The 19,519-nt window shown below is 39.2% G+C and overlaps 1 protein-coding gene across 1 annotated transcript in view; it reads left to right on the top strand.

Moving 5' to 3' along the window:
• The window catches only part of LOC125240185 (rho guanine nucleotide exchange factor 18), an 84,758-nt gene that overhangs the window by 50,809 nt on the left and 14,430 nt on the right, over positions 1 to 19,519 (top strand). Inside the window, 16 exon segments of the mRNA XM_048148011.1 lie at positions 484 to 540; positions 1,175 to 1,315; positions 3,963 to 4,059; positions 4,837 to 5,050; positions 5,590 to 5,708; positions 6,097 to 6,231; positions 7,368 to 7,522; positions 8,327 to 8,459; positions 9,019 to 9,058; positions 9,061 to 9,175; positions 10,064 to 10,179; positions 13,036 to 13,149; positions 14,181 to 14,290; positions 17,413 to 17,575; positions 19,175 to 19,364; position 19,511. Of these exon segments, the coding sequence (XP_048003968.1) occupies positions 484 to 540; positions 1,175 to 1,315; positions 3,963 to 4,059; positions 4,837 to 5,050; positions 5,590 to 5,708; positions 6,097 to 6,231; positions 7,368 to 7,522; positions 8,327 to 8,459; positions 9,019 to 9,058; positions 9,061 to 9,175; positions 10,064 to 10,179; positions 13,036 to 13,149; positions 14,181 to 14,290; positions 17,413 to 17,575; positions 19,175 to 19,364; position 19,511 (1,900 nt within the window).

Here is a 19,519-nt window from a genome sequence, read left to right as displayed (position 1 = left end):
TACAAGGCTTGTACCTTTCGAGAAACGGGCCCCAGTGGCCCGTTTCTCGAAAGGTACAAGCCTTGTATTACAAAGTGTTTCCATGACAACCCATACGATTTGACAGTTCGCGCACTTGTAATACAAGGCTTGTACCTTTCGAGAAACGGGCCCCAGGTCTCATACAATTTACAGTTGGGCTGCATTCCGTCTGTATCAGCCCTAATTCCATCATGCGTAGTGTCATCTTGATGAGTGTGATAGAACTGTTTAAGCTATCATGAAAAAAGATACAACAAAATATTAGATTATTAATTGCATTAGAATTACAGGAAAATATGACCAATAATTTGACAAATCTGTGGTTGAATAAAATAGAATAGAATACTTTATCGCGAACCATGGTAAATGTACAGTTGATACAGTTGCAGTAGAACACTTTCTGTGTTGCCATATTCCCCTAACGCATGCTAGAAAGAGATTAATCTTTCTGTCTCGTTTCAGCACCGGCCACGTGTGCAACGACGACAAGGATTCCGACCACAAGCACGACCAGAGCAAGTAAGTTACCAATTCATTGAGCTAATTTAAAACCTTGCAAATAATATTTAATGACATAGCTGTTGGATCTACATATAAATAAAAAAAAAATGTGCCGGAATCTATAGTTAAGTAGTTTAGAGAATACAAAATAAAGCTTCATAATTTTGTACCATAACACTTTATCATTAGAGTCCGCACTCCATAGGTGCCGGTAAAAATGTCATATTATATTTTCGAATAAAAATATGTCATGTAGTCATAAGGGAGCTGAAAATGTATTCATATACATACTTTGAAACAACTTTCCAATCATAATGGAAATATATCCCTTCATCTAAAGCTTTTTTTATACTACGTCGGTGGCAAACAAGCATACGGTCCGCCTGATGGAAAGCGGTTACCGTCACCTGTGGACGTCTGCAACTCAAGGAGTGTCACGTGCGCGTTGCCAACCCATGTTAAGTACACCCGTGTTAAGTACACAGCAAAAAATAATGTACAAGTTCTAAGGACCTTCCGTAACAACCGATCAATATCGCTCGTCTTTAGAAAGACAACGATATCTATCAGAGAACAGAACACGTTGTTATACTCTAATTTATCGCTGGATACTGCTCGAAAATGTTTGAAAACATAAATATTTCGTTTCCAGTGCATCAGACGACGCAGGAGCGTCAGAGTGGCCCGAGGCGTACCTAACACCCGACCTGCTGGGAGAAGAGGCAATTTTGCTCGGACTTGGGGCTTCGGAGCCCGACACTTGGGCAGCGGGCGCGCCTAAGGGGCTGGCTAAGTGAGTATCAACTATTTGCTATGACCTGGTTATGAAAAACGAATTCACTATATATAGATTATTTGATGTGGATTTTCACCCTTTGAACGCAACACCAATCGTATGCAGGGTGTCATCGTGAAAGTTGGCATTGCCCTAAAATGCGCGTCAAAATAGGCGTTAACAAAAATAAGGCGATACAGACCGTTGGTCACAGTCGGCTACGCTTGAATACGTAACCTAACCACAAAATTAAAATTTTGAAAAAACCCTCGATCGCGACATAGTGGACCGATTTTCATGAAACATGGCTAAGAACACTCCCGACTAACGCAGCTTTCAAACAAAGAAACCTAAATCTAAATCGGTTCATCCGTTCGGGAGCTACGATGCCACAGACAGACACACACACAGACAGACAGACAGACACGTGAAACGTATTACACCCCGTCGTTTTTGCGTCGGGGGTTAAAAATGATCTTCGTTATTAATTATTGGTCGGGTGATCAAGCACGTGCGTTTTCATTTAAATTCGAAATCCGCATGAAATATACTAGATAAGAAGGCCGTTACATTTAGGCATTCTGGTAATAAAAACATGGAAGTAAATTTTCTAGAAATTGAAGAGTTTATTACCAAGCCTTGTATTGTCCCGGCGCTGTAAGTTCACATTTTTGACACATGACAGCGTCCACAAAACGTAAACTCGCGCGACCTAATGAAATTTTAAATAAAATCATGTAATAATATTTAAAAAAAAATCAAGTACTTAAAAGCAATATTTCGCTTACTTTAACATAATGTAACACACGTTACATTTTTACGGATCTTCGTTAGTGAGTATTTTACGATATTAATTTATCACGCAGGATTTACTTATTATGTAATTTATCATTCATTTTTATTTTTAAATTAGTGCTGTGGTAGAGTGTCATTTCGATTCAAATGACATTTCAGTAAGTTGATAGAAATCGTATATTTGTTTAAGCGCCTCCTTGTGCATAGGGCCTAATCGATTCAACCAATTCGTAAATAATCGCTAGATTTGGCAAACGATACGTCTTAGCCACATCGCAACATACTTCAAAACAAATGTGTCAAAAATGTGAACTTACAGCTCCGGGACACTAATCAAGTCATTACTTAGTTGATGGAAACTCTCAATACTGCATACATATCCACTAGATAACAAAAACACTGACAATACAACTATCGCAATTTCGAACTTTCCTATATATTTCAACATGCTCTTTACTAAATCTACACCAAAAACTCTTTAGCACTAGTATTAGACCACAATTATTCGATTCATACTACACTTGTTAATAGTAATTTAGATCTCTAGCTCATTTATACGCATTAAAATTTAGCTATTAGTGATACGACTTACAAGTATAGGTACTCTTACTTATATGCACTCTAAGTACATACACGACATGCCTATCAGTAGTATACTTGAATGTTGAAACGTACTTTTCAGTACAGATGGTGTTTTTTACGCACCAGTGCGAGAAGTGGTTCATTATATGCCAGGTCGAAACTTCAGAGGCTCATCTGTACTGAAAAACGTCGTACGATACACGTGCGAAAAGGAAATTCGTAACTCGTGTCGATTTAAAACACTCCCTTCGGTCGTGTTTTAATTTATCGCCACTCGGTTCGAACTTCCTTTTTTACGCACTTGTATCGTAATGTACTATTAATCTTGTAAGAAAAGCTGCTTTTGCAGGCAAATTGAATTTTCTATTTTTTCTCCGGTACAACAACAAAACAATTGAAATATTTATACTTAGTTGTTTGTAACAAATAAATACATTTTTAGCCATAATCTATTAGTTTGTTACACTGTTTACCGATAACCCGAAATAAAGCATTGATTAAAATTTTCGAGATGTCAGTTTTTAAAAATGTTTGGTTCCTAAGGTAAACTCAGTATCGTTTTTATCCAATATAGGTTGTGGTTATCAGCAGGGTTCGCATATCTCGTAGCATGGTAAGACGTTAGAGAACCATGGAGATATTAACATGAAATTTAATTTATACTCATTACTCATCCTCATGTATATAATTTGTCACAAAATGCTTTTAATTTCACGTAGAACGATGAATTATTAAAACTGTATGACTGAATGTTAACTGTTAAGACAATAAATGAAAGAAAAATTAATTACCTATCTAGTAAACAGACTTATTGCGGTTATACAGACTTATTGCGGTAGACGCACGGGTCATTTTATCAAATTTAGTCACGTGTGTATTTTTTGTTTGCGTGTTTTTTTACGTACGTATACAACATAGTGTGGCAGTCTTTTTTCATTTAAAAATATAGTCTTATTCAATTCCAAATTATATTGATTTCATTTATAATCAACTCTTGGAATAATTATGTGAGTATGAGTTGACTTTTATGTTAAAATCGACTCCATGGTTCTCTAACGTCTTACCATGCTACGAGATATCCGAACCGTGGTTATCAGTAATAGGGTTGAAAATCTTCATTAGTACACCCGAAAATTCAACTTGCCTGTAAGCACCCTCGTTCTATTTCTTTACCCACCCATTCTCTAGCGTAGCCGTAGAGTAGTGCACAGCTTCTTTCATTTCCTGTTGCTTCGTAGAGCAGACAGCAGGTTTGGCGTACAATTAGCATTTTCAACTTCGCTTCCAGGGCCATCGGGGACCGGGAGACGAAGAGACAGGAGCATATTTACGAGCTGATACTGACTGAGAAGCACCATTGCCTTACGATAAGGCTTATGCAGAAGGTAACATTCATTCGTTTTCTATATTATGTATGTGTTAGAAACCCCCAAAAAAGTAAACGGCCGCAGAAAATTGTTACATGAACTCATACCTACATACATATATATACAGTCACCGGCATAAAAAAGTGACGATTTCTGTACCTTGTCGCATTTAAACATTTGACAACTTCGTATGATATTTCAAATAAGATGTTAATGTGACAGGGTACAGAAATCATCACATATTTATGCCGGTGACTGCATAATCAGTTAATCACGCCTGTATCCCATAAAGGGGTAGGCAGAGCTTATGAAACTACACAAGTTTCAGTGCCACTCTTGGCAATTAAGGGGTTTGAAGAAAACGAAGTTGTGACATTGCAGTGACAGGTTGCCAGCCTACGCCACAGTTTAACCCATATCCCACAGTCGACTTCTAAGACACCCAAGGGAAGAAAAGGGATTGTGAAATTCTTAACCCGTTATCACACGGGGATTGTTAGGTGAATGCATGAAATTGGGCTGATATGATGACGATGTCGATATTTCGAAATAATTGGCCTTCTCAGCACGAAATATTAGAGAGAATGCCTAGTAGAATGCCTGGTAGAGAATGCCTTAAAGCATTAAGTCCGCCTTTTGTACTGCAAGATTTTCTTTTGTGCAATAAAGATTAAATAAATAAATAAATATTATTGAATTTATGTTGAACTGTCACCACAGCCTGTTCATCAAAATATTTACGGTTTTGGAACAGTTTATCACCCAAATATATTAACTTGTGTAATTTTATTATAGATGTTCGCAGAAGGCATGCTCCGATTCCCCGGCATAAGCTCAGCGCAAGTCTCTCGAATGTTCCCCTGCGTAGAAGAACTATGGACGTTACACGCCGCCTTACTATCCCGACTACGGGCGAGGCAGCGGGCGTCAGCACAAATAGCTTCAGTAGCTGATATACTAGCTGACACATTCGCTGCGCCGGCCAGGCATCGACTAAAGGCTGCTTATGGTAAGATCAGGGGGTTACCATGACGTGCTAAAGCCGTTCAGTTTAGGTTGGACGCTATGTAACTGAGCTGTGTCCCTTTCTCTAAACCTAAACTGTACGTCATGGTAACCCCCAGTTTACAAGCCTATGGCAATTAGATTTCAAACAACTTATAGACCTTTACACACGACACATGCAGCTGCAGTGCTGACACCCGCGTTGCGACGGTTTTTTAACTCTCTTGACTGAAAAGTACTAAACTTACTAAAGTCTATTTGTTAAACGTATACACAAAGTTACATTTACGTATTTAGGCACTGGTCCCACCGCGAGCTAGTAAGACACGGCGATGTTTTATAGTTACTCGCCCAGTGGTAAGCTATCAAAATCGCCGTGTCTCTTTTGTTTACACGGGAGTGCTTATCTACTGTTCGTTTTTATAGCCGATAGCTCATAGCTTTCTAGGTCGCGGTGAGACCAGTGTCTTACACATTCAGTTTTCTCTCCATCATGTGCATGCAGCTCATAAGAACCCACATTGAGCTGGATCTATCCTGCAGGTGAATTCTGTTCGCGCCACCGCGACGCCGTGGATGTGTTCAAGGAGTGCTGCGCGCGGGAGCCCCGCCTCGCGCGGTTCATACGCAAGTGCCAACAGAACCCTCTACTTAGGAAGAAGGTACTTATGAAAAATTAACTATTGTTATACATAGTACCGACAGATATCAGGCAGGCAAGCATGGTCGCACGATAAATGATAAAACATCAGGCTGTACCTATCGCACTTACGAATAGTGTGATAGGGACGGCCTGATGTTTTATCATTTATCGCGCGATCATACTTGCCTGACACATTTCTTCATTTTTAATGAGATTTCACCTCGTCTTGTTGAATAATTTTACAACTATGGATATAATTATGTTTAACAGATATTTTTTCGAGAAAATCTTCTCAATGCACTGAAATTGTGAATAATTTGACTAAGAAGAAAACGTAAGACTACCTGTAATCTAATTCATTCATTCCATTCATACAGATTTTTATATCAATGTTTTTTCTGTGGCAGGGTGTACCAGAGTGCGTGCTGTTTGTGGCGCAGAGGCTCACCAAATATCCACTTTTATTGGAACCATTACTAAAAACCGCTGGAGATGACATCAACGAGAGAGAACTCTTGCAGAAGGCGCTTTGTGGCGTAAAGGTAAGCTTTTATATTGATGTTTGCGCACAATTGATATTGATGATGACGTGATCCTGCTATCCTTCATTAGGGACATAGGACTCTTAGAATCTTCCACTTTTCACGATCCTGGGCGAGTAATTCGAGATCCCTCTAGCCTAGTTTACTTGCGCCAGGCTCCTCCTAATAAAAAGAAAACAAGTAAGCCACGAAACCGTCTCAAGGTATAGTCACCGGCATAAATATGTCATGATTTCTATACCTTGTCACATTAACGTCTTGTTTGAAATCCTGGCAGGGTCGCCATGTGATGTGGGGGACTAAAGGAGAACTCACTTGTATGAGATATAGGTTTATTGTGCTCAGTATTACAATGTGCGGTTACTTATATAGTACGGTTAGGAGTTGTAGTGTGAGTGGCCTGTCACACTACAGAAATGTCATACGAACTTGTCAAACGATTTAAAGCGACAAGGTACAGAAATCATCACTTATTTATGCCGGTGACTGTACCTGGTTTAGCGCTGGTCTTTCATTGGTCATTGCTAATGAACTATGCGTTACCAATATGGAATTTGACTTCCTCATAGCAGGTTGACAAGCAAAAGGTACTATGTAATTAGAAAACAAAATATTAAGCAAAAAAATAACCTTGTTCATTCACAATGGTTCTAAACTTATTTTATGATAGTACTTAGTGACATTTAGGCACTGGTCCCACAGCGAGCTAGTAAACTATGAGCTATATGGGCTATAAAAACGAACAAAAGAAAGCGCTCCCGTGCAAATAAAAGAGACACGGCGACATTGATAGCTCACCGCTGGGCGAGTAACTATAAACACCGCCGTGTCTCTTTTATTTACGCGGGAGTGATTATCTTTTGTTCGTTTTTATAGCCGATAGCTCATAGTTTACTAGCTCGCGGTGGGACCAGTGCCTTAGCTTGTCATCCGTCGATATTCATAATACCGATGTACCGAGAAATGGCTTTCGCGTTTACAATAGCAATATCTTGCTACTACTCGTAAGTCAGAGTTGGTTAGACGTTGCTTGCTACCCTCGGTTTTATCTCATTAGGCGATTGGCTCTTATTTACCTTAGGCAGCCAACCAGGAAGGGTTGTTAAACTTGTACTAATTTGAATTAATTTTAACAGGAAATTTTAGTAGACGTGGACAACCAAGTGGCAGCGAAAGAGCGAGAAGACAGAAAGCTGGAAATCTACCACCGAATCGACGCCAAGTCGTTCGCCAACTTCAGGGGACGCAAGTTCAAGAAGAGTGACATTCTGCAAGGGAACAGGAGTCTGAAGTAAGTGTCTTGACTTCACATTAGAATATTTGTCGAAGAAAACGGCAGTGAAAGAGCGTGACATAAAGTTCGAGATCTACTACCGAATCGACGCAAAGTCGTTTGCTAACTTCAGAGGTTGCGTCCTCAAGAAGCGTGTTCAAGAAAGCGACTTTTTGCAAGGGAACAGAAGTCTTAAGTATGTAACAACGACTTCTTTTGAATACCGTCCTCAAAATATTTTGGCTGTCAAACATTAACATCCAAATTCAATTTCCTATTTTAGGGCACGATTATTTCGTAGCGCTGGTGGCCTAGCGGTAAGAGCGTGCGACTTTCAATCCGGAGGGTTCAATTCAATTCAAGGGTTCGAAGCCCGGCTCGTACCAATGAGTTTTTCGGAACTTATGTGTGAAATGTCATTTGATATTTTCCAGCCGCTTTTCTTCCAATAAGGCCTAGTTACCCTTTGGGTTGGAAGGTCAAGCAGTCGCTTTCGTAAAACTAGTTCCTACGCCAAATCTTAAGATTAGTTGTCACAGCAGACCCCAGGCTCCCATGAGCCGCGGCAAATGCCGGGATAACGCAAGGAGGATGATGAGGGCACGATTAATTCGTAGTCTATAAGCATCTTTGCTATAATGCACTTCGTAGGCCAAGACCGCTTGTTTTGTCCTAAGCTTTAGAGCTAAGATCGAAGAGTCGCCTCTTCCTCATCTTTCGCCATTCTGTTGTCACGTTCTAACACGTATATAAGGGTAAAAGTGACACATGATATGACGATATATGTCTGTTACAAAAATATTCAAATGTATATTATTTCAGGTTCGAAGGAGTAGCGACGTTAATGCAAGGGCGGAGCAAAATGCAGACGCTCCTAGTGATCGTGTTAACCGACGTGCTGTTCTTCCTGCACGACAATAACAACAAATATACCTTCTTCACGCCTGACAATAAGGTATTATACATATAAGTTAAGCTACGCGGAACCGATGCGCGGTCGGCAAAATTAACGACCATATTTTACGTTTACTAACGCGAAAGAAAAACGCATGAAAACTGGAATATTCGCGTTTTCCGGGATCTGAGGCTAAGCTAGATCGATTTTTCACCCCCGAAAACCCCTACATAACAAATTTCAGCGAAATCGTTAGAGCGGTTTCCGAAATCGTCGGTATATGTATATAAATAAATAAATAAATATACAAGAATTGCTCGTTTAACCCTTAAATGCATGACCTTGACTAAGATTTATTCAAATTTGAACTTTGACATGCTGTCAATAGAGTCAAAAATGCATGATGCATATATACATCACTATGCATTTAAGGGTAGGTATATGATATTGCGTTTATCCTACCGACTGCGCCATATTACAGTACTTAGGAAGCAACTATCAAACATTAGTTTAAGATCAAGATTGAACTTAACTTATTGCATATACGATATGTATGCATGAATCTCTTTCCAGATCTTGTTCTTATCATCATGTTAGTTAATTTCAACATTATTTTCAGACTGGAGTCGTATCGCTGGTAAAACTACTAGTACGCGAAAAGCGGGCGCCGAAGGACGGGGTCTATACCTCATTTGTAGCGGGCCCGCGGAACCGGAAATGTTCGAGCTGCGGGTACACCGACCTAAGGATATCCACGCGTGGATACACAATATTAGGTACCTACTTAAGATATGTATGTGTATGAAATAATATAGATACGGTCGGTTGGATGGCACGTTCATTTGATAATCAGTGTGTCATTTGGTTTAAAGTATTTAAAGTAGAATATACAATCCACATTTTAGACATATGTCACTCGTTGAATAATAATGGTCTGTTCAGGGGCTGTAGCTAAAAGTGCAATCGTCACGGAGAGTTCACCGGCACTGTCGCACCAATACGCATTAGAGATAACTATGATACACTAGCTTTTGCCCGCGGCTTCGCTCGCGCATTAGAAAGATACTACAAAAAGTAGCCTATGTCATTCTCCATCCCTTCAACTATCTCCACTTAAAAAATCACGTCAATTCGTCGCTCCGTTTTGCCGTGAAAGACGGACAAACAAACCGACGCACACTTTCCTATTTATAATATTAGTATGGACACAGAATATAATAATAGTACAAGTACAGAAGGCAAGTTGATGTTCACAAAACGCCGCCATTCTAAATTCTTACCTACATTAACAAACGGACCGCACGCGATCAGCCGACATTGAATTCTATTGCGCCGCGCGAAGGTCGACACCACTGAATGGGCCGCGAATTCGCGGCCGCCGGCATGTACTTGTAGCGCGGCGATAGAATCGCGGAGTGAGCCGCTCCTGGTATGGATTACGGAGCGTCATCAGTTGTACTCTTGTCTACAGGCCCAGGGCCGTACTAAAATTAGTCTTCGCTTCACTAATTGAGGAGTGTCTTTTCAAAAGGACTTATTTCTATAAGTCAACAGAGGTTATTTTTATCTATGTCTTCCTAGAGAAATACCTCTAAACCTTGTTGACTTTATAAGAATAAGTCCTTAAGAAAAGACACTCCTCAATCGAATAATGTTCTGATTAGGTTGGCGGTATCGCAATGTCCGTCGGAGGTGGAAGACACGGAGGGCGCGCACGCGTCGGCCGAGGAGCGGCAGCGAGCGCTCGACGCCAGGCACGAGAGCATAAGACTGATCACTGGTGAGTCACGTTTCTACTATTAGTGGACGAATATAGTCGATAATCTATTGAGAGAGATACGGGATTTAGGTCCCACCAAAAGCGAGGCCATGAGCCATCGGCGATGGAAACGAACAAAAGATAGTCGCTCTCGTGTTAATAAAAAGCGAGTTATGTAATCAATAATAGGCTACTTGACCCTTTTTAGGGTTCCGTAGTCAACTAGAAGCCCTTATAGTTTCGCCATGTCTGTCTGTCCGTCAGTCCGTCCGCGGATAATCTCAGTAACCGTTAGCACTAGAAAGCTGAAATTTGGTACCAATATGTATTTGTATATCAATCACGCCGACAAAATGGTAAAATAAAAAGTGGAAAAAAATGTTTTGTTAGGGTACCCCCCTACATGTAAAGTGGGGACTGATTTTTTTTTTCATTCCAACCCCAACGTGTGATATATTGTTGGATAGGTATTTAAAAATGGAGGGGGGAATTAATATTTTCGGAAATAATCGCTCCTAAAGGGGGGCTCTAACTTTTGAACCTTATGTTTACAATATATGAAAAAAATCACAAACGTAGAACTTTATAAAGACTTTCTAGGAAAATTGCTTTGAACTTGATAGGTTCAGTAGTTTTTGAGAAAAATACAGAAAACAACGAACCCTACACTGAGCGTGGCCCGACACACTCTTGGCCGGTTTTTAAAAGTTTGTCTTATATGATTAAGTACTGTCCAATTAACAGCAAAAAAAATTTTTCGATTATACATACATACAAAAATAAAATATGACCTAAAAACAAAAGCGTTGAAGGAAAACGAAAAATTTTTAAACTATACTTTTACGTAATCAGGCGAAAACAACACAGTCATGTTAATCTATAGAAAATCTGTGCATCAGGTCATTATATTCGAAAACAACATTTTCTGATTTTTAAGTATGAGATATAAAAGTGCATTATGTCAGTGATTATTTTGACATGAAGTAAGATCGAATTCGTTGACGTCACTACATCGATGACTGCGTTTTCGGTGGCCAAAATATATTAAAAAATACACACGTTTTTAATCGAAAATGCGTAATCATCATGCATACACTTTCAATACCCAAAATCTATAATATTGGTTTTTTTATGTCAAATACTACTCGCGCTATTATCGTGTCTGTTTTGTTTACACGGAAGCGACTGTATTTTGTTCCTTTCTATCTATTATTATCTATCTATTAAGAATTGAGTCCACCATCTTATATTATTGGTTATATTAATAAGAGTTGTATGGAAGTAGTTTATCACTAAATCTTCATCTGTAAATAGAGACATGGAACCTAGAAATGAAGTATTTAAAGGAGAACCTTATTTTTTTGTATATGTCTTATACATAGTTACGTAATTAGGCTTATAAAGAAATGTTACAATAAATTTTAGTTTTCTGAAACTGTAGAATAGCAATAGATTTCAACCTGCTTATGTATAACATTTTATTGGACAGATGAGACTCCATGGTGGCAAATAGAAGGTGATTTCAATACTCTAGATGGTTGCATGATGCATGACTGATGTACAATATATTTCCATAACAATGTGCCTTCATATAAATTTTACCTTTATATAACTCACATAGGGTATTTCACTAAAAAAGCTGGCCAAAATTATTTACGAGTATATATATTTTTTCCATAAGTTTCCATTGTGTCAATCCAAATATGCTGTTTTAATTTATATTTATTTTTTAGTGAAATACCCATATGTGTGACTCTTGAATATTAGTATTGAAATGAAATATAATTTTATAATGAGGAGGCTCACTGACATTTTATCCCGCCAGGCGGCGCCTGTGTGAGTGTCTAGGCATGTCACTGTCATTCACATGTGAGAGAGAGAAAACATATCATGTTCTCGCTCTCACGTACGGACTAATAGGGTGGCGCCATCTGTCATAACCTTTGAGTGTGCCTCCTCGTTCAAACTCAATTATATGGAGGTCACATTGTAAATAATTTCATTTTAAGTATACGGTTTTAGTAATGACATAGCATTGTAAAATGGTAGATTATCTTAGATTATAATTTTATAAAGTACAAAAAATAGAAAATAGTTTGTATGATTGTATACTCCTAATTCTGTTCAACATTGAAATTCCTGCCTGTTAAATGTAAAGTTTCAAATAAAACACAATCTAGAAATATAACGTCTTATAATTTGTATTTCAGTTAGTTTCATCGTCATAGTTTTAGCGTAGGTTATCTGTAAAGTTACGGTATGTACTTAAACAAAACTTAGAATGTTTTTTGTAAAAAAAAAAATCTTAGCATATACAGTAAGTTAGAAAGCAAAGATTCGGCTGATATTACATATCATTAGTGGTATGATTTAACAACGTATTCAACTTTCTACAAAAACAATCCACACAGCTACTATTGTCTAGCAATTGTTGTCTCATACTTATGTACATTTTACAATTTTATTTTTACCATAATCAATTAATCTGATGTAAAACATCGCTTATTTTGTATTCACACTTAATAATTTGATATTAGCTTCTCTATTTCTGCTAAAAGCTTAAATTTTTATTCCATTTTTTTAATTCCTGCATCAGAGAGCCTACTACGAAGCACGTTCGACAAAGTATTTCTGACGCATTTGTAAATATGTATATATATATAGTCCTCTTCACCGATTTCGGTGACGGCGACCTCAGCAACTATGGATTACGCCTTTTATGGGCTCTAATATGGCTGACCAGGCCGAAAAAAGTAAATATGTACTAAGTGTGAGGAGACAACATGTCGAACTTGGTTCGCGTTAGGACGTAGGCCCTCCCTCAGATATGTATTCGTTTCTTTTTTTTTATATTGACTAAATGTTTTGTGCCAACAGAGGCGTTGCGAGTTAAAGACAGAGAGCACGCGACTTTGTTAGAAGAAAAAATGGCGCTGCACATGAAAATGGTGGGACACACGGGCGCCTCCACGTTAGACGTGCCTAGCACAGGTCAGTACTTCAGCGTTTTCAGCAATACAGGTCTTATTAATGTGCATCCAAACATGTGATATGGTACATATTTGAGTGCTGTCATCTCTCGCTAAATGAAAGAGAGTTCACCGGATAGCCTATTTTTTTTACTATCCAAAGGCAAAGATGTGGTCTACGATGGAGTGAGCTCGCCCAGAAGATATTTACCTGTCCACTCTTGATTTGAAAAAGAAAGACACTAGACTAGAGGAGGCATTTATTAACCTGTAGACACAACTAGGTTTCACAGAGAAGATGGGGTGGCATATCAAAATAGGTAGAATGGTTCTCGACTTGCGGAAATTGCACAGCACAACTGTTAACTCCTTATTTATTGCTTTAAGCGTATGGCGTATACTTGTATACAACGACAATTAATATTATAAGGGCCAGTTGCATCAACCACATTTGACAGACACATCATCGTCACGCAGCATACATCTATGGAACTTACCATACAATAAAATTTAACGAACGCTTTAACGGTGACAGAGGGTTTGATGCAACCGGCCCTTAGTCGACCTCCAGGTTACGCAACCAACCGATCGCGTCAGGTCTTAACTGCTAAGAGGGCTCACGAGATTTTAATTTGATATAAAATTATATCACACATATTTTATTCAACCAATCTACAACTAGTTAGTTCTGTTTTTAGAGCATTTCTTTTTTTTTGTCATTAAAATTTTTTTGATTGTTTTAGGGAATTTTAGGTCAATTTTACTCAGAATCACGAGTACTTTCAATCTCACTGGGAGACAAAAAGTGTCCCAGAATTTCCATACATTTTTGTTACTTTCCTCTTTTGTTACCCCATACAACATGTACGGAAAATGGTAACAAAATAAGAAAAAATCGTATGGGACAATTTTTTTAACTACTAGGAATTATATAGAAATAGGAAAAAGCTAGTAATTCTGAGTAAAAATACCATATTTTTTTTCAAAAATATCACACTTCATAAAAGTGACAAAAAAAAAGAAATGCCCTTTAATTACCTGTTTGTTTGACAGGTGTAAACACAGTGTTTCCCGGCGGCCTAGTGTTCCCCGACTACGTTCGACTAGCGGCCCCACAACCAGACACACACGCGTTATGGCAGGAGGTGTGTCGTGTCGTCAAGGTAAGATACGAGTAACATCTCCCCTTCTCGAGTATCCACAGATCTCGTCATTTTTTAGGGTTCCGTAGTCAACTAGGAACCCTTATAGTTTCGCCATGTCAGTCTGTCCGTCCGTCCGTCCGTCCGTCCGTCCGTCCGCGGATAATCTCAGTAGCCGTTAGCACTAGAAACCTGAAATTTGGTACTAATATGAATATCAATCACGCCAACAAAGTGCAAAAATAAAAAATGGAAAAAAATGTTTTATTAGGGTACCCCCCCTAGATGTAAAGTGGGGGCTGATATTTTTTTTCATTCCAACCCCAACGTGTGATATATTGTTGGATAGGTATTTAAAAATGAATAAGGGTTTACTAAGATCGTTTTTTGATAATATTAATATTTTCGGAAATAATCGCTCCTAAAGGAAAAAAAGTGCGTCCCCCCCCTCTAACTTTTGATCCATATGTTTAAAAAATATGAAAAAAATCACAAAAGTAGAACTTTATAAAGACTTTGTAGGAAAATTGTTTTGGACTTGATAGGTTTAGTAGTTTTTGAGAAAAATAAGGAAAACTACGGAACCCTACAATGAGCGTGGCCCGACACGCTCTTGGCCGGTTTTTTATCTCTCATAACACCTGTGGAATGAGCTCTCTGTCGGCAACGCGCAAATAACACCTCTGGAGTTGCAAGTGTCCATAGGCTACGGTAATTTCCGCCTGAATTAGCCGTATGTTTGTTTGCCACCATGTGGTATAAAAAAACTTTAGAAGCTAGAACCGAGCCGCCGCTTTGGTACCTAGATTTCAAAATAAGCGACGTCAACCGAATATTTATCACAATTTTTAGGTTACATAAAGAACAAGAAAATTTAACGAGGTTAAGCTAGTACACTGAAGACTTGATCCGGAAGTGCGATGCTAGATTGTATATGTACGATGACTAACCCCCTTATTCATAAACGTTCACTAAAGTTATCAAGCACATAAAGTTTCTTTGTCCCTTTCTATCACATAAAGGGACTATCATCAAAGTTTACGGCAAAACATGGGGTTTAAACCCAAAGGTACTAAGGTGGATCTACACCATGATGGTGAGACCTATAATCCTGTACGGAAGCCTGGCCTGGTGGCCAAGGACATAACTGAGCACATGCAAGGATGTCCTCATGAAGGTACAAAGGACAGCATGCATGGCTATAACGGGTGCGTTCAGAACGACGCCAACAGCAGCATTGGAGGTACTATTGGATCTCCCGCCGCTACATCTAGTGATACAGTCTGAGGCACTGAAATCGCTACACCGGCTGGCTTTAACAGGCCTCTGGAGCGATAGCATGCCGAAGACTAAACACACAAGCATGGAATACAACAATTCTATGGGAAGGCTGATGAGTATGGGCTGCGACAAAATGCAACCGAAATTCATCTTCCACAAAAACTTCAAAACCAAAGTCCATACTAGAGCCGAATGGAAGGAGGGTCTGGAGACACCCACCCCTGATGACAACAGCATCATCTGGTATACAGACGGGTCCAAGATGGCATCTGGTACGGGCGCAGGCATTTATGCAAATGACTACAGTGGTAGTATCAGCATGGGCAATTATGCCACGGTCTTCCAAGCCGAGACATATGCAATAATTGCCTGTGTACATGAGAATATAGTTAGACAAATCCAAGGTAAGACTATCTATATACTCAGCGACAGTCAAGCGGCACTCAAAGCCTTCACATCGCCCAGAGTTACCTCTAGACTGGTATTAAACGGCATCCAAGCTCTTAACAAGCTTGGAAGGCAAAACAAGGTGCAACTGGTATGGATACCGGGGCACGAAGGCTTCATTGGCAATGAAAACGCTGATGAACTTGCCAAGGCCGTATCTGAAGACAACTTCATAGGTCCGGAACCTTATGTGGGCCTTTCACAAGGAACCATTAGAACGGCTATGAAAGACCAAACAAAGGCTAGTCACCAAAAAGAGTGGGATGCCCTGGTTGGTCTGAAGCACTCAAAGCTCTTTATGCAGAGGGTAGACTCTGGATGGAGCAAAAAGCTAGGGAAGCTAGGCAAAAGACACCTCCAAATTATAACAGGGGGTGTTCACAGGCCATTACGGGGTCAAAGGAATTTTGGCCAAGATGGGACACGCCGACAACACTGATTGTCGCATGTGTGGCGAAGAGGAAGAGACCGTCAGACATTTAATGTGTGAATGTCACGCCCTCGCCAGACAAAGAATGAAGAACTTCGGAGCAGACTACCTGGGACCGAAGGACTTCAGAGAGCTACCCATGAGCCTCATCACCCGATACGTGGAAATGGTCGAGAAGCTCCTGAATAGCTGAAGGATCTTAGGATCGTAGGGGGTAATTGCACAAAAGATCCCGATGGGTCGAAGTGTATCCGTAAGGGCCCCCGCAGATTTAAGATAAGATAAGATCATCAAAGGGACAAACGAACTTTATCGGCTTGATAACTTTAGTGACCGTTTATGAATAAGCGGGTAAGTATTTTATTAGGCCAAAAGTTGTAGCGCGAGAGCCTTTCTCTGATTCCCCTCACAGTTTTTAAAGCAATACCTATTCTGAAGCAGCATGTAAGCAGTTCACTTGAAACACTTTAAAATAATTGTATTATGTATAGAGGACACAGTTCAGATAAGAAAGCACATCAAATATTTTATGTTGTGTAGGTAAATTACATATTTAATGATATTGAGATTCATATTATCTTTTTCTTCTATGACAATTTGATATGTTTTCTCTGAAGAAGAACGACGTATTATTAAGCAATAATATAATTTATTGAAATTGATTTCCATAGAGTACCTAGTCTGTTCATATTCTTTGATGAATACTTTTGCATGTTAAATTGTATGTTGTTATTTAATGCATGTTAATTATAAGATGTAATGTTTTGAAAAGAAGTTGCCCGCCGAGTTTCTTGCCGGTCCCATAGTGGATACCCCCCTCCCAACTGAGGGAGGACTGAAATCTTCTCGAGGCTGAGGCGTAGGGTTAGAGCCGGCGTAGCTTTATTTGACGTTCATATGCGCATTGTAATATGCCTACTTGAAAAATAAATATTTCATTTTCATTTTCACCCTCTTTATGTATCATCATGTAATTTATTTTCAGGACGCACTAGAAGCGTCAAGTGGCGCTTGGAGCGGTAGCAGCGCTTTAGGCCGAAGTACGAGCTCAGCGGGCGAACGACATTCTTGTGCCTACGAGAGTCCTGCGTTACCGAGGCGAGCGGACACGTTTGCTGGCTTCGATGCTGCCACCAACAGACATAGAGGTAAGAGATAGCCTTATATGTATCACAAGTGTCTGAGAGAGATAGCGATTAGGGTGGGAATCTGGGAATGCTTTAGGCCGAAGTACCAGTTCAGCGGGCTAACGGCTTTCGTGCGCCTACGAGAGTCCTGCGTTACCAAGCCGAATGGATACCTTTGCTGGCTTCGATGCTGCCACCAACAGATATAAAGGTAAAAGATAGCAATACATGTCTCACAAGTGTCTGAGAGAGATAGCGGTTAGAGTGGGAATGCTTTAGGGCGAAGTACTAGCTCAGAGTATGAGAGTCCTGCGTTACCGAGACGGGCAAGACCCCTTTGCTGGCTTTGATGCCGCCACCAACAGACATAGAGGTAAGGGACGGCTATATGTGTCATGCAAGTGTTAGTTATAGTAAAAATAAAGGCTATATGGTATGGATTATTGAAAGATGTTAAATGATAAATAAAAATAAAATGATTATTATTGTGGTTTTATTGAAAATAAACATATGGGTATGTTTTTAAATTCGTATAACTGTATTTGTACCACCTTTGTACATAAAAACATTATCAATATTAACAACATGTCAAACATGTATACACCTGGTTCAACACAAATCAAAATAACGTAAACAAAGTAAATATATGAATATTCTTTAAAATAGTCGGATGGAAAGAGGATATAACAAAAACCAGGTTTATACACCTTAATTTATAAAATGTCTCAATAAGCAGAACTATATTAATAGTAAGCAATATTTGAATATTATTATTTTCTTTACTAAGCAATAAACCAATATGTGAACAAATAGCAAAGCAATATCTACTATAAAAATAATTTCATTTCATTTAAATCACAGCAATATAGAAAACAATAAAATGAAGCATGATCGTACCTCTTGTTGTCTTGTCGCTTAACCAGAACAAACTCTGCCCGAGAACCGAGCTACCTGGCCTTTTAAAGCCTTTAGAACAAGGAGCAACCATGCTAGTATGACCAGTTATCACTGTTATCAGTTAACCATCTTTTAAATTGATGGACAATACATTATGATCACAATTATCATCTTTATGAAACTTCAAATCACATAAGATATTTGTTTTCTTAGATTACATTACAGTAAAATACAATTAAATTATAGATAGGAATAATAAACACTAAACTGAAACATCAACGTCCAAGTAACCAAATTGTGATACTAATAATGAGGGTAGTTTACAATTCTGAAATGTTACTATGACACAATCTTTAAACATAATGAGGTTTTATAAATCTGTAAGTACAGTATTTGTTTGTATTGTATTGTATTATATTAGATAGAAAGCTATTGCAAATATAATCTATCACAAGCGTCTGAGGGGGATAGCGATTAGAGCGGGAGTGCTATAGGTAGAAGTACCAGCTCAGCGGGCGAACGACATTCTTGTGCCTACGAGAGTCCTGCGTTACCGAGGCGAGCGGATACCTTTGCTGGCTTCGATGCCACCACCAACAGACATAGAGGTAAGAGACGGCTATACGTGTCATGCAAGCGTCTGAGAGAGATGGGAGTTAGAGCGAGATGCTCTAGGTAGAAGTGTTATAAGAACGCGCAATAATAATTGTCTATTTTTTCCAGGCGTCAACCTCCGGTTATCAACTGACACTCCTGAAGAGGTCGAAGGCGAAACAGAACCTCATGAACCTCACGAAACGCACGATAGACCTCGTGTCTTCGAACAAACGGGCGGAGACAGCGCGCTCAAACTACAACATGCTGTATATACACTCACCTGCATCGTGTGGCAGCAACTCACTACTATACACAGGTATTTACTTCCTTATAGTGTAAGATATCACACTAGGATAGACCGTACCACACGAAACGCACGACAGGCCCGAGGGTCTTTGAACAAACTGCCGTCGAAAGCGCGCTTGAGCATTTCTTTTTTTTTTTTTTGCCACTTTTATGAAGTGTGATATT

The sequence above is a fragment of the Leguminivora glycinivorella genome, chromosome 2, assembly GCF_023078275.1.
Source record: "Leguminivora glycinivorella isolate SPB_JAAS2020 chromosome 2, LegGlyc_1.1, whole genome shotgun sequence".
In the NCBI taxonomy this organism is placed as follows: domain Eukaryota; kingdom Metazoa; phylum Arthropoda; class Insecta; order Lepidoptera; family Tortricidae; genus Leguminivora; species Leguminivora glycinivorella.
The sequence above is the reverse complement of the archived record's forward strand: the minus strand, read 5'-3'. Positions and strand labels throughout refer to the sequence as shown.